Consider the following 19020-nt stretch of genomic DNA (forward strand, 5'->3'; position numbering starts at 1 on the left):
TCTTGATTTGAAACAATATTGCAAAACTAAGAAATATTTTTTTTCTATTAAGATATTTATTTTGTTAAGGAAAAATGACTGGAAAAAGTGTGAAGAAAAGTGTTTGTCATGTTTTGACCATAAAGAATATTTTAAAGCCAGATTTAACCATCTGGTTTTTAAAACTTTCACACTGTAGCAAAAATCTGCCTTTAAACCTGAAAGAAATAAATATTTGACATTTATCGTGATAATTATTGATATCTAATATCAATAAAACTACATTAAAAAAACTACTGTGATCATTTTTTGGCCATATCGCCAAGCCATAGACCTAAGTGAACAATATACTCTAAAATTACTTAAATGCATATATAAAAGCAATGAGGCAATGCAAATTGCTTCAAATAAAGTATCAAAAGCAAGTAATCATATGTTTTCATTGAACAAAACTGTTCAAATACATAATGCATTACAAACAACAGAACTAATGTACAGTTTGCATAATAACAAATGACTGCAGAGGGCGGCAACGGCCTGACAATTGTTTTTACACTTTACTACATGATCTAATCTGTTTAATATTGGCTAAACAATATTTGATTCAAATATCCACTTAATCTTTAATATTGGGCCATTTCTTTATGAAAGAAATGCTACAGCCATTGTAATTTCTTGAATATGCGGACATCAGAGTGAAACTCAAAGTAAGAGTTTGAGCTTTTTACATTAAAATCGGCATAAATAGTCAGCATATTTACAAAGATACTGATGTATTCTCCTGTGTTTGTGTAGGTTTATAAATAATTTACCTTTTAAATCTGACGAAATGGTGCATGATATGTTCCCAGATGAACGTTATAATAAACCCAAACTCATAACAATGTGCAGAGATGGATTTTGAGATGCTCCACACATGTAAATGAGAAATGTTTGTGTGGAGCAGCATTTACTGTGACCGCAGCCGCTATAACATGCACGTACATAACAGACATATTTATTTAAATAAATCATAGCATTTGTGAATTTGCAATAACATTATGCTTTATTAAGATTTTTAAATGGGTTTATTATATCACGCAGCCTTGGAAAATGGTCTAATAATGCATTTAATGGATTCTGGTAGGTGGAATGCACCACTTCAGGTATTTTGCCGGTTACTCAACAGGGGCAAATTGTAGTTGAGATTTTTAAATTGAGTACTCAAACTAAATCAAGGAATTGTGACAGCCCTACTTTCAATATGACAGGATGCAGAATTTCAAATTCGATCTTGAATGTAAAGAATGTCAACTGATTTGAAATATAAAGCTATGGTTTTGAACTAGAAAAGCAATTTGACTCTGTTGAAGTCACAGAAATTCTTCCTTAAATTTCTGAAAGTAAACACGTTTGACTCCACTGTCAGCACTGAAATGAGCTTCAAGCTCAATGAAAGTGCAAGGTCACTAGATGTAAGAGGTAAGCACACTTAGTAGATAAAGATTCACCAAACTGGGCACAAAGTGGTCACACTGACATATACCCAGAGCTAACTTTGACCATTTACGCTGCAATATCAGAGGAGAAGTTGGAGATGAAGTTAAAAAACTAGCAGCAGAATCCCTCTTGGCACAGAACACAAGCCGCTGAGGATTTCTGCCCAGAGATAGGACATTCCCCAAAAGCAGTAAATTTCATGGGCTGGCACCATCAACATAAGATGGGGTTATTGTCCTGCTAAAATATGACATCATTCAGGTTCATACACTTAACAGCCTGACTGAGTGCTCTGCAGTGAAAGCACCGAGACACAAAGTATCGCATCTCCTCTTTGTGATGAAGATTTAATGATCAAATCAATATGTGTGTGGATGCTGAGGGAAGTCAGCCCTGTGATATGCTTACTGCAGAGAGCAGGAGAGAGAGAGAGGGAGAAGAAGAAACAGCTTTAGGGAGATGTCAGGACAGACACAACACTGCATTCCTATCTGTCCTCCCTTTGAAAGTATTCAATGGGGCTTCTTTACGATGGGAGATCAATTCTGTCACAACAACTAAAAGCCTTTCTGAATAAAATCATCTGCCAGCAGTTTAACAGCTAACTTTAATTACGCCAGACCAAAATGTGTTTACTGAATTAATCTGTTTATTTTAGATGTTTGAGAATAAAAAATCATATCAGTCATCATATCAGTCGAGAGGCAGACCTGACCACCTAAACATCTGATGCAACATATTCAAGTTTCAGTCACGTGCCGTAAACATCGGCTAGGGAGTCCTAATGACTGAACCCCAAACCATCAGTCACAGCATTCATCAATTTTAAGAAAACATTGCAGCAATGCTAGAGGATATTTGCACCACAAATCATCTACTTGCATAAATTAATTGCTAATTGCACTCATGAATTATCAATTAGGTCTTGTTTCAAGGGAATTTCTTTGAGATGAACATACAAATACTCTTGTGAAATGCTCAAAGAAATGGCTCAACCAAAACTGAAATTCTGTTTTCATTTATTCAAACTCATGTCTTTCGTCCTTCATTCTTCTGCTGAGCCAAAAAGAGACATTCTAAAAGATGCACTGGTTGTTTTATTCCTTGCAAATGCAAAGAATGTGGACTTAAATGGTTACTTCACCCAAAAATGACAATTCGGCCATAAATTTTCACCCTCATGTCGTTCTAAACCCATAAGACCGTTGAAATTTTCAATTAAATCATTGTTTTTGTTTCTTTTGTGCATGAAAAGCATTCTCGTAGCTTCATAAAACAACAGTTGAACCATTGATGCCACATGTCTATCATCAAAAATATCCTAATTCGTGTTCCAAAGATGAACAAAAGTCTTATGGGTTTGGAACGACATGAGGGTGAGTAATTAATGACAGAATTTTCATTTTTGGGTGAACAAACTCTTTGAACTTGCCTTAAAATTTACTATTAAAGTCAATAAAGTGTACAATCCTATACAAAAGTCCTATAATAGTTTTGTTTTAGAAAAATACCCAAAATTAAGCCATTATTCACTGAAAATCTTCTTCAGAAGGCTGGAAACCACTATGACTGTCTCGTTGAGACCACGAATTGAACTCAAGAATGTGTTTATGAGCAAATCAGACCAATTTAGAGGAAATATCCAACTCATTTCAATTATTCTATTAAAGAAGTGGTTTTCAACCTTTTTAACACAAGGGCCAACACATTTTTTTAAAGCTCCCCCTTACAAGCTAAGAAATTTTCTTTATTTATTTCTGATGGAATGCTGCTTGTTTTTATTTTTATTTCTTTCTTTCTTTTTATTACAGAAACTAGGAATTTCTTTCTCTTCATCAGTCCAAAACAAGTCTAATAAAGTGCATCCATCCGTGCCTCACACGGCTCTGGGGGGTCTCCTGTAGCGAAACGATGCGTTTTTGTAAGAAAAATATCCATATTTAAAACGTAAGCATTACTTTAATCTAGCTTGCGCTAACTGCTTTGAAAAGGGGCGTGGCAGTACTGAAACTGTTCGCCAATCGCAACGCAGTGGGTCAGCTAACCAATCATAACACATTTCCTTTTTTCAGAAGGCGGGCCTTCATTAAATCCGGTACTAATCGAGCTATTTGTGCCAGGCTGGGGAGAAAGGTATTGTAATAATGTAAATTATGTGAAAAATAATGCGTTTTTCGAACCACCAAGCATGATAGCATGTTCTAGTAGACTTTGTAAAAGAGCATAATAGGACCCTTTTTAATATCCATTTTTTTAAATAATTTAAGTCATGCTGTGACCCCCTTTTTTTAATTTTTTTAGAAAATGACTGATCGTTTTGCTAGATGAGACCTTTATTCCTTGACTGGGATGGTGTACAGCCCTTTGAAAACTGCAGTTTGGACCTTCAACCCATTGGCTCCCAATGAAATCCACTATATGGAGAAAAATCCTGGAATGTTTTTCTCAAATAATAATAAATAATAGTAATACATTTTATTTGTAATGCGCCTTTCTTACACTCAAGGCACCACAAAACATAAAAAAACAGAATTAAACAAACAAACAAACAAACAACACAATTCCATAAAATCACAACACCAATACAATAACATTAACATCAACTGTAAGATTACAACTTAAAAGCTTCACTAAAAAGATAAGTTTTAAATAATTTCTTAAAACAATCAAAAGACGGAGCATTCCTAATAGGAATAGGCAGAGAATTCCACAACCTGGGGGCAATACAAGAGAATGGCCTCCCACCCATAATTTTGAGTTTAAAACGAGGCTGGTACAACGTAAGAGAACCAGCAGACCGGAGAGGCCGAGATGGTGTGGACACTGTAACCAAAGTCAAAGACCTTAATTTCTTTTCGACTGAAGAAAGAAAAGAACATCTTGGATGCCATGGGGCTAAGTAAATTTTCAGGAAGTTTTGATTCTGGAAGTCAACTAATCCTTTAACTATAAAAACTAATGGTCAATGGAAAACAGCGAGCATGGCGAAAAGAATTTACGCACTACCACTCCAAAGAGTTCATTAAAGATCTGTTCCACAACAGTCCTATGGAAGCTGCTATAGGTTTTGGTGATGTAGTGTGTGTCATTAACATAGTGAGTAGCGTACTCTTGCTTAATAGCCCTTGAGTTTGTTTAAGATGAAATGGGCGCTGTCCATGCTACTAATGCAACTAATCATGCCCATGGGCCTTGGAAAGACCTTCTCTCCTCACTGTATGCCTGGAAACCACTCATCACTCGCTTATCTCTGAGAGACTCCGATAAGGAGACATTGGGAAAAAAACAGCATCATTTGTGACAGCCTTTACAGGAACTAAATACGCTTTCATGAGACAGTGTTTCATAAAATGCTCATTAATTTCATCATTAGAAAGAGTGTGTGGGGAAGCATACCAGTTCCCTGTGTCACGCTCAATTAGCATCCCATGGTGCTAATCCCATTAGAATTGTTGAATTCGTTAATGGGGGAACTAATGGGCATGCTATCAGGGGACATTAATTGGGCATGACACCACTTTTAGTTATAATTATCAAACTACCCCGACAAAATGTGTTTACGAATGCAAAACCGGCAATATTCGGCAATGCCGCTTATTGGTGGGGAGAGTTTCTCGGTGGTCTCCTGGACACTAATGTGAAATCATCTTTCATGATTGCTTTCATCATCAGAGCAATAGACTCAACCCCACATGCTAGTGCTGCAGTGTGCATAATTAGCATGCTATTGCAATTCCCACCCAATGTCTGCGGGTAACGAGGTTAATTGGTCTCAAACACTCTTTTAGCTGAAGTTTTTAGCACAGAAGAACTTGATAGCTCATCCATCAAAATCCACAAATTTCTGTCCAAAGCAGGTATTAAAGTTCATATTAAATTTCTGGACGACATGATAAGTTGATCATTATTTTTGCATTACAGACCAATTTGGAATAGATTACGTCACTTGCAGCTGTGCGCGCATTGTGGTGGCAGAAAAACATTGATAACAAGTAAAGGAAAATGAGTAGAATCCATAGAATAAGATAAAAAAATGTATTATTGTGACTTTGGATGTCAGAATCGGAATGAAAATAATTTGTATAGAATACTGTCGTCAAAGACGACATTTGAAATAAACGCAGATGTTTAAATAGACAGACTATGGATGAAACCTGCTATGATTACTCTACTTTAAAAGCATAAATTTGATTTAAACAATAGGTTTACATAATATTCACATATGCAGAAATATTGTATTAGCCCTACAGTTACAGCATGAAATACTATTTAAACCTACAACTAGAGGTCGACCGATGTATCGGTTTTGCAAATTAATCGGCACCGATAGTTGATTGGTGGAATTATCGGTTATCGGCAAAAATCCATGCCGATAGTTTTTTCCGGGTTGGGTCCGTTGCTGGAGCGGCTGAGAGGGTCATCATTATACAGCAAAGTCCCTATAGTCTTTGTTATACAGCACGAGAGCGGCCTCTAGTGCCGGAAATCACATGCTGCGGGACACTTCAAAGGCAGATTTGAAACATCGACAACAAAACAGTGTGTACAGTATACTGTAGTGCATGTTTTCACTTCATTACTAAGTGATGAATTTATTGACTAGATGCTGCATTAGTGGAGAAAGGACAGCAGTATACTTTTGCCCGTTTGGTGATCAAATAAAGTCTTGTTGACCACCGCTTGAATTGAACGTAACGCGTCCAGTGTATGTGATACCGGATCTTCTAGACGCAGCGCTGCACTTTTGCCCGTTGTGTGACTAACATATTTTTATATTTTGATTAGATAACCACAAATGTTCTAGAATAGAAGCAGTTAAATTGTGAAAGTACACAATATCCATATGTATGTAATTTCAATACTGTGGCCTTTGTGTAGATATTTAAAGATGGACAGCTTGATTGTTGATGTAATGGTAGAACTTTACAATATGAGTCCATTTGTAATATTAAGATTGATAAAAGCTGTAGAATAGAAGTACTGCTCCTTGTTAGAGTGTGTTAATTTCAGCATTTACTGATATATTTTTAAAAATTTAGTTGCTTTTGTTAACATTAATGAACAATGAACTAACTGTAAGATTAATAAATAATTCATATTAATATTTTTATTCATTTACAAAGTATGGTTCAGTAGGCTACCTTTTTTTTTTTAAATAGCAGAGCACTTTTTTTTCCGTTCAGTATCCATTTTAAAGACTATCGGTTGATTAATGGTATCGGCCAGTGTGGTCCAACCTATCATAAAATCCAATATCGGTCGACCTCTACCTACAACATTTTACATAACATTTACATATTTTATCTCACAATTCTGACCCAGCACAAAACCAGTCTTAAGTAGCAAGGGTATATTTGTAGCAATAGCCAAAAATACATTGTATGGGTCAAAATGATTGATTTTTCTTTTTATGATATTAAGGATATTAAGTAAAGATCATGTTCCATGAAGATATTTTGTAAATTTCCTACTGTAAATATATCAAAACTTAATTTTTGATTAGTAATATGCATTGCTAAGAACTTCATTTGGACAAATTCAAAGGTGATTTTCTCAATATTTAGATTTTTTTGCACAATCAGATTTCAGATTTTCAAATATTTGTATCCAGGCTAAATATTGTCATATTTTAAGAACCATATATCAGTGGAAAGCTTATTTATTCACTTTCAGATGATGTATAAATCTCAATTTTGAAAAATTGACACTTATGACTGGTTTTGTGGGCCATGGTCACAATTTTTTTTTTTCCTTACAAATGCAAGTTTACATCTCCTATTTCTGACTGTATAACTATTTAACTCAACAATTGCGAGTTTGTCAATTCTGAGGAAAAAAGCCAGAATTGTGGGATATAAACTCATGATTCTGAGCTGAGGGGAAAAGAGAAAATGAAGAGTTGATTTTTCTTATCAGAATTGTGAGCTATAATCTCAGGAATGCAAGAAAAAAAGTCAGAATTTTGAAATATAAACTCAAATTTACCTTTTTTATTCTTTCATTCCATGGCTTCAATAAACTGCTACTATAAAACTGTCATTTTCTGCCACCAGATAGGCCTTGCACACAAAATAAATGTTGTCACTGTTTGCCAACACCGAAAGAGGTCTATTACCAGGGATGGGTACATCAATACTGCAGTATTGATATACTGATACTTTTATATAAGCTATTTTTAACAGTATACCAGTATAGACATATAACAGCTTCCACAAGCTTTCACACAAAGCTACTTATTTGGTCTCTATGTCTTTAAAAAAAAAAAAACATATATATTAAAACTGCATTAACATAAAACGGTTTTCTGCATCACTTTCAAATGTTCTCAGTACTTTTGTTTAATGTATGTGCCCAAACACCCTCAACATATTTAGCTGACCTACGTCAAGTGATTTTGAAAAGTTTGACATGAGAGATGAAGAGAAAAGAAACATTCTCCTAATTTATTATTATTTAATCACAACAGAGGATTATTTTTACACCTTTGGTGCAAACATTTTAATTTAATTGTGCTCTTATCTGATTTGTAATAAATTTGTTATTAATGGCCAGTATTTGTCATGTAGATGTGATTTTCCTGTAAGTATAATGATCTCTTTTTTTTTTAATTTTTTTTTAATAATTAGGAAATGACCAGAGTCTGTTTGAGCATTGTTAAAATTGTAATAAAAAGTAACAGTATCATATTGAATTTAAATAGGTTGTTATGATGTATAAATCTCAATTTTGAAAAATTGACACTTATGACTGGTTTTGTGGTCCAGGGTCACAATTATGATTTTTTTTTCTCACAGATGCAAGTTTACATCTCCTATTTCTGACTTTATAACTCGATTTAACTCAACAATTGCGAGTTTGTCAATTCTGAGGAAAAAAGCCAAAAGTCTGGGATATAAAAGTGAACATGCACTATTAAATATTCAATATCACTAAATGAAATCACTAACGTCGGCTGATAACTAATATGGTACTGATATATAATACATTCCTGATCTAGAGGTTGGCATCTATTACATTTAAGGGTTTGGAGGTTTTTTTGTAGCATAAACAAACACACAGCGGCCCATGACCATGATGTACCTGAGGGTCAAAGAGGAAGTATGGACGACCGTTGTGTATTTGCAGAGCGACATACTCCTCCTGTTCTCCGGGGGAAACCGCAAACAGCATAAGTCCCTCCTCAACGCGTGTCCGGAAACTCAGCTGCAGGCCTGGAGAGACAGTCAATGCATGTTGCATATTAATCGACTGTTTGATCAAAATACATTATAAAGCTGCACGAAACACATTAAAATGCATGCATATAACAAAAATACGTAAAAGCAAATGACAAGATAAAAATGCCCAGAAGTGTGAGAAACTGAATGTGTGATGCCTGTGAGAACAAAACATTGAGCAGTGCCTGAACAGTCTCACAGTGCCTGAGCAGATCTACTCTCTAAAGACTTTATCCTAACAGAAAAACCCCAGAACTGTTCTCAGTAAAACCTTCCACCATCTGACCTAAAATCAGACATAAAAAACACCTTTGAAGTGATATCCCTCCTCAATATAAGTTCATTAATATGTTGAGGACTGTGAGTACAAACCCACTCAAATACAGACTGCTTAGATTAAAAAGATTCCACTTAATCTATCTTCGAATCTCCAGTGGATTGAAGAGGTTGTAAGTCTGGTTGACCTCATGTAGAGCATCAAGATGTTTCTTCTGGCTTCAGATCTATACAACTGATACAGGGATTATACCATCTGAATACCAACCCTACAGGACTGACTCTATATGCTGGATTAAACCGATAAAACTATTCTATATTACATTATATAGGATGCATTACACCGATCAAAAGTGACAATAATAACATTTATAATGTTACAAAAGATTTCTATTTCAAATAAACGCTGTTTAAATAAAGTATAACGTTTCCACACAACTATTAAGCAGCGGAGCAGTTTTCAACCATTTTTGACGTTTATAATAATATTGATAACAATGTTTCTTGAGCACCAAATCAGCATATTAAAAACTTCAAAAACTTCTGAAGGACCATGTGAATACTGAAGACTGGAATAATGGCTGCTGAAAATACAGCTTTGCCATCACAAGAATGAATTGTATTTAAAAATGTATTCAAATAGTAAACAGTTATTGAATTATTTCACAATATTTCTGTTTGTACTGTATTTTTACTGAAATACATGCAGCCTTCATGTGTGTATATACAGTTGAGGTAAAAAGTTTACATCCCCCTTTCACAATCTGCAAAATGTTAATTATTTTACCAAAATAAGAGGGATCATACAAAATGCATGTTATTGTTTATTTAGTACTGATCTGAATAAGATATTTCACATAAAAGATGCTCACATATAGTCCATAAGACAGAATAATAGTTTAATTTATAAAAATGACCCCCTTCAAAAGTTTACATCCCCTTGATTTGTAATACTGTGTTGTTACTTGAATGATCCACAGCTGTGTTTTTTTGTTTAGTGATAGTTGTTCATGAGTCCCTTGTTTGTCCTGAACAGTTAAACTGCCTGCTGTTCTTTAGATAAATCCTTCAGATCCCACAAATTTCTCGGTCTTCCAGCAGTTTTGTGTATTTCAACCATTTCCAACAATGTCTGTATGATTTTAAGCTGGGGGTTGAAAACTTTTGAACAGAATGGAGATGTGTACATTTTTTTTTTTATTTTGCCTAAATATGTTACTTTCTTCATTTAGTACTGCCCTTCAGAAGCTACAGAAGATGCTTAAATGTTTCCCAGAAGACAAAATCAAAATTTAAATTCAAAAAGTTTTCACCCCCCGACTCAATGCATTGTGTTTCATTCTGGAGCATCAATAAGTGTTTGAATCTTCTGTAATAGTTGCATATCATACAGTCATTGTTGAAAAGGGTTCAAATACACAAAAATGCTGGAAAACCAAATAATTTCTGGGACCTGAAGGATTTTTCTGAAGAACAGCAGGCATTTAACTGTTCAGGATAAACAAGGGAATCATGAACTATCACTAAACAAAAAAACAAAACAAAAACACAGCTGTGGATCATTCAGGTAACAACACAGTATTAAGAATCAAGGGGATGTAAACTTTTGAACCGGGTCATTTTTATAAATTCAACTATTATTTTCTTTTGTGGACTATATGTAAACATCCTTTACCTGTATGTGAAATATCTTATTCAGGTCAGCAGATTCTGAAAGGGGGATGCAAACTTTTGACCTCACCTGTTTTTAACATGACAAATATATAGTCAACTTTATTGTGGGGATACCACACATAAAAGGTGCATAATTCAGCCCTTAAAAAGGTGTTCTGTAAAAAAAACCACTGAGAGATCTTGTCTCATATTGACCAGACAGTCTCAGTCCTGTGTAGGGTGGTGGGGGAGAACCTGGATCAGAAGTTGTAGGTTCAGCAGAGCAGATCTCTCTGGGGTGATCAGCTATTTTTTGACAAGTGCTTCACATCCATCAGAACGTCTGGTCCATTACAGGAGAGGGAACGTGGAGGCTAAAGGGACATCTGTGGGATTTGAGATCCCAGTGGAGCAGCGTGGCGCTGTACGCACTGACAGGCCTGTCCAGAAAAGCTGTGGTCAGAGGTCTCTCAGGCACAGGGCCGGTCTGAGCGGGCTGATGAGGAATGAGATTCACCTCTGTGGGTCTCAGGGCTAGCGCTAAGACATGGGAAAGATGTGAAGCACTTTTACACGGGGACTGCATCAGCACTTTAGTGCACACAGTGCTCAGGGTAATGCACATACCAAATATGGAGGGTGACTAAAAAAATATGTATACATGTGTGAGGATATATTTGTGACCCGGACCACAAAACCATACATCATCTGAAAGCTGAATAAATTAGCTTTCCATTTGTGTATTGTTAGGATAGGTCAATATTTGGCCGAGATACGATTATTTGAAAATCTTGAATCTGAGGGTGCAAAAAAAAAAAAAAAATCAAAATATTGAGAAAATCACCTTTAAAATCATCCAAATAAAGTTCGTAGCAATGCATATTACTAATCAAAAATTAAGTTTTGATATATTTACGGCAGTAAATTTACAAAATATCTTCATGGAACATGATCTTTACTTAATATCCTAATGATTTTGTCATGAAAGAAAAATCAATAATTTTGACCCATACAGTGTATTGTTGGTTATTGCTACAAATATACGCATGCTACTTATGGCTGGTTTTGTGGTCCTGGGTCAAATATGAAAACTATGAAGCAAGGATATATTTGGCAGTTGGTGGATATAATGGGAATTGATGGCAAACATGTTCATCCCAAAATATTTTTCTCTGCCAAAAACCATCATATCAGCTATAAGTGTCATGTGCCTGGTCTTTGTCTTCTGTATTCGTGTTTAAGGACTTTTATTTTGTAGTTTTTGTGTCTTATTGTTCCCTGCTTCCCTGTACCTCTGTTCCCTTGTTTGTTGCCATGGATCTTCATTGAACCACACCCACTCCCTCATCAGTTACTCCGGTTACCAATTAGATCATTACCTCACCCTGTGTATAAATAGTCCTTGTCTTTCCCCTGTATTTTGTCAGTTGTTTAATGTCTGTGATGGTTGCTCCCTGTTCTTGCCTGGATTCTAAGGGTTCCCCGTTCTGGATAATTTGTTGTTTTCTTTGGATGTACAATAAACTCTTGCACATAGATCCTCGTCTCATCTCCGCTTCGTTACAGAACAACTGACCAACTATGGATCTAGCAGGAGTTTATCGCGACCCTCTGAGCACTCTTTGCTCAATTTTTCAAAACGGCCGACCGATCGAATATTATGTGGAGGAGTTCCTTTATTACAGCCAGCTAGTGCCTGGAGATGACACCAAAATAAAGGACTGTTTCTGGAGTGGACTCGATCCAGAGGTTAGTTTAAACTTACCGGATGAGGACCCCAGCTGGACCCTGTCACAGTATATAGACTTTGTTTTGCTGTTCTGTGAATCCCCTTTTTCTGTTAAGGAAGTAGAAAGGGTAATTCACAGCATGGTCGCCACTCCTGAGTCTCCTTGCAAGATGGCCGCCAGCCCAGACCCACTGCACAAGATGGCCGCCACGCCAGAGCCAGTCGCAAAGATGGCCGCCACGCCAGAGCCAGTCGCAAAGATGGCCGCCACGCCAGAGCCTGTCGCAAAGATGGCCGCCACGCCAGAGCCTGTCGCAAAGATGGCCGCCACGCCAGAGCCTGTCGCAAAGATGGCCGCCACGCCAGAGCCTGTCGCAAAGATGGCCGCCACGCCAGAGCCTGTCGCAAAGATGGCCGCCACGCCAGAGCCTGTCGCAAAGATGGCCGCCACGCCAAAGCCAGTCCACAAGATGGTCGCTGTCTCCAAGTCACGCCACATGATGACCCACGTGTTGGACTCACCCCTAATGGCTGTACGGACAGCTAAGATGGCGCTCCCTCTTGTTGCGGCAGCTACCCCTGATTCAAGTCAAGCTACAGGGCCGAGTCAAGCTACAGCAGCTGTTCCCCACGAGTCAAGCCAAGTCAATGTTGTTCCCGAGTCAAGCCATGTTGTTCCCGAGTCAAGCCATGTTGTTCCCGAGTCAAGCCACGTTACAGCAGATCTTCACAAGCCAAGTGACGTTATCGCTGCTGCTCTTCCCTTAATGGCAGTGGCCATGTGGTGTGTGTGGGCTACACACTGTGCTCCTGAGGTCACGCCTGTTCACAGGTCAGCCTCTGAGCTCTCGTCTGATCACAAGCCTGCACCAGAGCTCTCGTCTGGTCTCAAGTCTGCCCCAGAGGCCCCGTCTGGTCTCAAGTCTGCTCCAGAGGCCTTCCCCGTCGGAGAAGCTGCGCCAATGCCTCCAGAGGTGTCGGCCCCAGCCGTAGAACCTCTTACGGAGGGGGCGTTAACCACCAAACTCTCTGCTTCTCCCTTTTCCCTGTCTACATCCTCTGTCACTGTTCTCCCCAGGTCCCAGTCGATGACGCAGCCTCCTGTTCCGCCCGGAGGGCTGCTCCGCCTCCTGTTCCGCCCGGAGGGCTGCTCCGCCTCCTGTTCCGCCCGGAGGGCTGCTCCGCCTCCTGTTCCGCCCGGAGGGCTGCTCCGCCTCCTGTTCCGCCCGGAGGGCTGCTCCGCCTCCTGTTCCGCCCGGAGGGTTGCTCCGCCTCCTGTTCCGCCCTGGAGGGCTGCTGCGCCTTCTCCCTCTATTCTGTCTGCCTCCTCTGTCCCTGCTCTCCCCAGGTCCCAGAGCGTGATGCAGATTCCTGTTCCGCCCCCGCAGGGCTGCTCCGCCTCCTGCTCCGCCCCCTGTTCCGCCTCCTGTTCCGCCTGGGAGGGCTGTTGTGCCTCCGGCTCTGCCCTTGGGGGCTCTAGTGTCGCTGGCTCTGCCTCCGGCTCCGACCTGGAGGGCTGTAGCGCCGTCTGTTCTGCCTCCGGCTCCGCCCTGGAGGGCTCTAGTGCCACCTGTTCTGCCTCCGGCTCCGCCCTGGAGGGCTCTAGCGCCGCCTGCTCTGCCTCCGGCTCCACCCTGGAGGGCTCTAGTGCCACCTGCTCTGCCTCCGGCTCCGCCCTGGTGGGCTCCTGAGCCTCCTGCTCCGCCCTGCTGGGTACCGCCTGCTCCGCCGTGGAGGTCTTCTCTCATGATCTGGTGGTCCTCAGCTCCTCCCATCTGGCCGACTCCACCCTGGCCTCTTGCTCTGCTTCAGTCCCTTGTTTATCTCCCCTTACATGGACCTGGCCCTCCATCCCTTCCCCAGTTCTGCCTGAGCTCCTCCCCCTTCCTGGACTGGTATTTCTGTTTGGAGCGTCTGGAAGCCACTCTTTTGAGGGGGGGTTATGTCATGTGCCTGGTCTTTGTCTTCTGTATTCGTGTTTAAGGACTTTTATTTTGTAGTTTTTGTGTCTTATTGTTCCCTGCTTCCCTGTACCTCTGTTCCCTTGTTTGTTGCCATGGATCTTCATTGAACCACACCCACTCCCTCATCAGTTACTCCGGTTACCAATTAGATCATTACCTCACCCTGTGTATAAATAGTCCTTGTCTTTCCCCTGTATTTTGTCAGTTGTTTAATGTCTGTGATGGTTGCTCCCTGTTCTTGCCTGGATTCTAAGGGTTCCCCGTTCTGGATAATTTGTTGTTTTCTTTGGATGTACAATAAACTCTTGCACATAGATCCTCGTCTCATCTCCGCTTCGTTACAATAAGTAAAACAAACAGGGCTATTTGGATTTAATCTGCTTAGTACATAACCTGAATAACTTCAGTCATGTTAGTATTATTGCGGCATTAATCAAGTCGTTGCGTATTAATGAGTTTTCAGGAAATGCTAATTACTGTCATAGATTCTGCAGCACCCCATTAAATATACAAATTACAGAATTAAAGAGCCAGAGCTTTTCATGATTAATCTTTAAATGGGGAAAAACTAATGATGTCTGTACAAAGTTTCCCTCTACTTTCCACCGACTGAGGCCGTTTGACAATCAATCAAATTAATTAAGGAAAATAATTTGTATCATTTAACATTTCGTGCTACAATAGCATGTAGTCTTTGAAAATGGCTTCATTCTCATGTATTACTGCCTCCCGTTTTATGAAACTGTACATTTATTCAATGCAGATATGAAAATAGACTGACTTGAAAGGAAAAAAAATACAAATGAAATAGATGAATGATACAGACAGTAGGCAAATGAGACGAGCCTGAAATACAATATATTACAAATAAAATAAAATAAATTTTCACTGTTACTTTAAAACACGAACATTTGACATAAACAGAAAAAAAAGAACAAGACTGCTGTTATTTCAGTGACGATCAAAACTCAAGTCAATTCACCTCAACTATATTGCATTTTTAATCTCATTTTTACTTTGATTTGTTGGGACTTGCATCCTTTAACAAAGTCATTTCACACACAAGATTAGATGACCATTGATTTTGCTTAATTTATTGCTTTGGCTACATTTCAATAATATTCAAAGTATTTGTCCCTGAGCATGCTATTTGTTCATCGCTTTTTGCTGTTGTCATTATGCCTCATTTCAGCCATTGAGCTTTTCAGTCCGATTTATCTAGTTCTCGAAGTTCAATACAACAAGCATCTTATTTTCTTTGCGTGCATCGCAGAAATCAACAACACAAACATTTGGCCATTTAGCACCTGCATTTGAAATAAAACCAGTTGAACTACAGGTGTGGAAAGCGTAAAAAGGAAAGTCGGCTAAAAGGGGTGTTGTCGTTCTGGTTTGTTCTTTGGGTTCCCTCATTAGTTGGTGGCCATTTATAATCCCAGCAGGCCCAAGGACGAGCTCACCACTTTGACTGCAGCCATTGATCAATTAGGGAGTGAGCTGAACTCAACTCAGGGCTTGATTTATAAAGATTTATCCGTTTGTCATTATTTAAGGAAAAAAACTGGAAATTGCAGTGCTAAATGTTAATAGAGTTAGAGGGGGAAATGGCCATTCATTTCCTGAAATTGCAAGGTCACAAAGGGTCACCCATTTATATGCACGCTCCTTAAGGAGGCAATTTAATGTCCCCGACTTCTTAGGGAGGATCTACTAATTGCCTCGTTTTAATATAAATAAAGTCAGATTTCCCAGATATCTTAGAGCATGTGTCCAACAAAAAAGGGCTCGCGACATGACATGGTTTCATGTTCGTTTGTGCATTATGCAGCAGAGAGAGACTAGGGAATGGAGAAGAGCAAATGGCATAAACCTCTTTGAAGGCAAGAGGGCCTCAATGTGCCATAAAGCAATTCTCCACCGCACATTCTCACCTGTGAATCACTTCCAATGCTAAAAACGTATCACATCACACACACAAAATGTCACTCAGAGGAGGTCATCTGATGTTTGTCTTCTTTGTCACATCACACTGACCAATCTGATAACTTAAAGCAACGCCTTCCGAGCTTTTAACGCAATTAAAGCGCAAGTAATCTAAACAAATGGCAAGCTGAAGGATTTTTGCATTAGTAGATGAACCGGAACCTGTATTCATTTAGAACTCAATTCCCCAATTATGTTAGTAAACAAAAGTATAATTGCCCTTTGTCTAATCATGGAAGTCATTAATACATCAGTATGGAGAAGAGTGAGGAAAGTGAGAGATGAATAAAGAGTGTTTTGGGCAGAGCGATGGGCTTGGAGCGGCCCTCATGAACATTTGAATATGCGTTAGGAGTGGGAAAACTTTTTTGTTTGGAACCAACACAAATCAATACAAATGTCAAGATAGTTTACATTTAGAGTTGATGGTAGTAATTGTTCATGAACTACTTAACTGCCCATTACAGCTCATTAGCACCAGTCTAAAACACAATTTTAGGAATGCAAATTAAGGCACTTATATGCTTTCACATTACAATGGACACCCATACGTGTGATTGTACTCTATTTGTCCCTGGAAGACTTATGTTGCATTAACAGTGTAGCAATCATTCATTCATTGAATGATTTTCTGTCAGATGATCATATTTAATAATAATTGTTAAAAGAGTAGTTCACTTCCAGAACAAAAAATACAGATAATGTACTCACTAGTGTTGGGCGATATGCTCAATTTTAATATCGTCCTATCGTCAGCCTGTGAGATCGCCGATACACAATATTATCGTGCTAATTATTTACTTACTTAGCTTCTTTATTTAATAGAAACATTGTAACACTTACATTTCCTTAATTATTCCAAAAGCTGCTACAGAAAACGAACAAAGAGCATTTATGTTATCAAAGAACATCATCACTGACTTGACTAGCCTAGCGCGAGTTTATGCACTTTATAAAACACTCCCAGTACCATAAGTACATACAATAGTTACATCGCTGTATGATGTATACATTTCTTACCCCCTTATTTACACTGCACACTTTTGTGGCATGTTCCCCCCAAAACGAGTTACTGTGCCCCCCCCTTTTCCATCCTCTCCCCTCCTTGCTGAAGGGGATCGATTTTAAAAATGAAAGCGGAAAAACATAAGAAAGCGATTGCACAAGCGTCAGCAACTGCAAAAAGATTGCATGCTTCCCACCCGAAACACCCCATCCCGCTCACTGTGAATTGTGCCTTTGTGTTTATACCAGCCACCTCGCGAAATTTCTGAAGCACTCCAGAAGTGGCTCTCTGCACTGCATCGCTAAAGTTAGGTGCCTAATCTATTTTTGACGGATAACAACATCCGTTAAATACACAATACTGTTATCTATCGGCACAACCGTAGTACTCACGCCCTTGTCATCCAAGATGTTCATGTCTTTCTTTCTTCAGTTGTAAAGAAATTGTTTTTTGAGGAAAACATTTCAGGATTTCTCTCCATATGGTGGACTTCTATGGTGCCCGTGAGTTTGAACTTTCAAACTGCTGTTTGAACGCAGCTTCCCATCTCATTTTCTCCTCCAACTTCAAAATTGTCCTACAATGCTGTTTTTGTAAAGGGTTTTTGACCTTTTTTGCATGTTCGCTTACTAAACACTGGGTTGGTACTTCTGCAACCGTGTAGTTGGGGGAGAAAATAAGATGGGAGTTTTTCGACCTACCCTAACTGTCATGAACCGGAATACACAGAGTTCACGTAGAGCTAGACAAGATGAGCATTTGAGGTAAAAAAGAATATAAATTGTAATTTTTTTTTAGAAAAAAACAAAAACAAAAAACAATCATTTTGCTAGATAAGACACTTTTTCCTCAGCTGGGATTGTTTAGAGCCCTTTGAAGCTGTATTTAAACTGCATTTTGGAGGTTTAAACTCAGGGGCACCATAGAAGTCTATTATATGGAGAGAAATCCTGAAAACTTTTCCTCAAAAAACATAATTTCTTAACGACTGAAGAAAGAAAGACCATAACATCTTGGATGACACGGGGGTGAGTAAATTATCTGTAAATTTTTGTTCTGACAGTGAATTACTCGTTTCAGTTCAACAATCATTTATATATTATCACATCAACAAATCTTTTGGTCAAATTTAGCTTTGTGTGGTGAAATTTCGCATTCAATATCCATTCATTTCAACAGGAATTTATGTTATTGATTGTTTGAGTGTGGGCAAATATTTTCCCATGTATACTTCACATTGGGTTTAAGTTTAGGTTAAGCAAATTTGTGGTGTTGTAATTCAGCTGTGTGAGCTGTGCCTCATGCATTGCTACACAACTGACAACGGACATTTTTTGGCTTTCTAAATTTTGCTGAAAAATTTGCTAATATGATACACTATAAGAAAAAGTGCTTTATGCTGTGCTTATTTTTGTACCAACCAGAATACATGTTTGTTGCTTGTCTACTCAGCATCAATATTAGCACTACAATCAATCTGAAATCTAAAATTTTCCTATTTATATAAGTGCTGTCAATCACTTTAAAAAATTAACTAATTAACTTCACATTTTTCTGAAATTAATCGTGATTAATCACAATAACATTACAGTTGTTAAATATACTTTTATACTGCAATAATTTCACATTAAATCTTCAAATGAATGAAAACAACATAAAGACGGTATATTTTAAAAATTTGTTAAACATTTTTTAATGACTGAAGGTGAGTATCACTGATACCAATATTACTGA

General features: G+C 38.4%; 1 protein-coding gene across 1 annotated transcript in view; it reads right to left on the reverse strand.

Annotated features, from left to right (window-relative positions):
• The window catches only part of ush2a (Usher syndrome 2A (autosomal recessive, mild)), a 269523-nt gene that overhangs the window by 171245 nt on the left and 79258 nt on the right, over positions 1 to 19020 (reverse strand). The window contains exon 22 of the mRNA XM_051132845.1: positions 8539 to 8669. Within this exon, the coding sequence (XP_050988802.1) occupies positions 8539 to 8669 (131 nt within the window). The remainder of the gene's footprint in view (positions 1 to 8538; positions 8670 to 19020) is intronic.

Source organism: Labeo rohita, chromosome 17 (assembly GCF_022985175.1).
Source record: "Labeo rohita strain BAU-BD-2019 chromosome 17, IGBB_LRoh.1.0, whole genome shotgun sequence".
Classification (NCBI taxonomy): domain Eukaryota; kingdom Metazoa; phylum Chordata; class Actinopteri; order Cypriniformes; family Cyprinidae; genus Labeo; species Labeo rohita.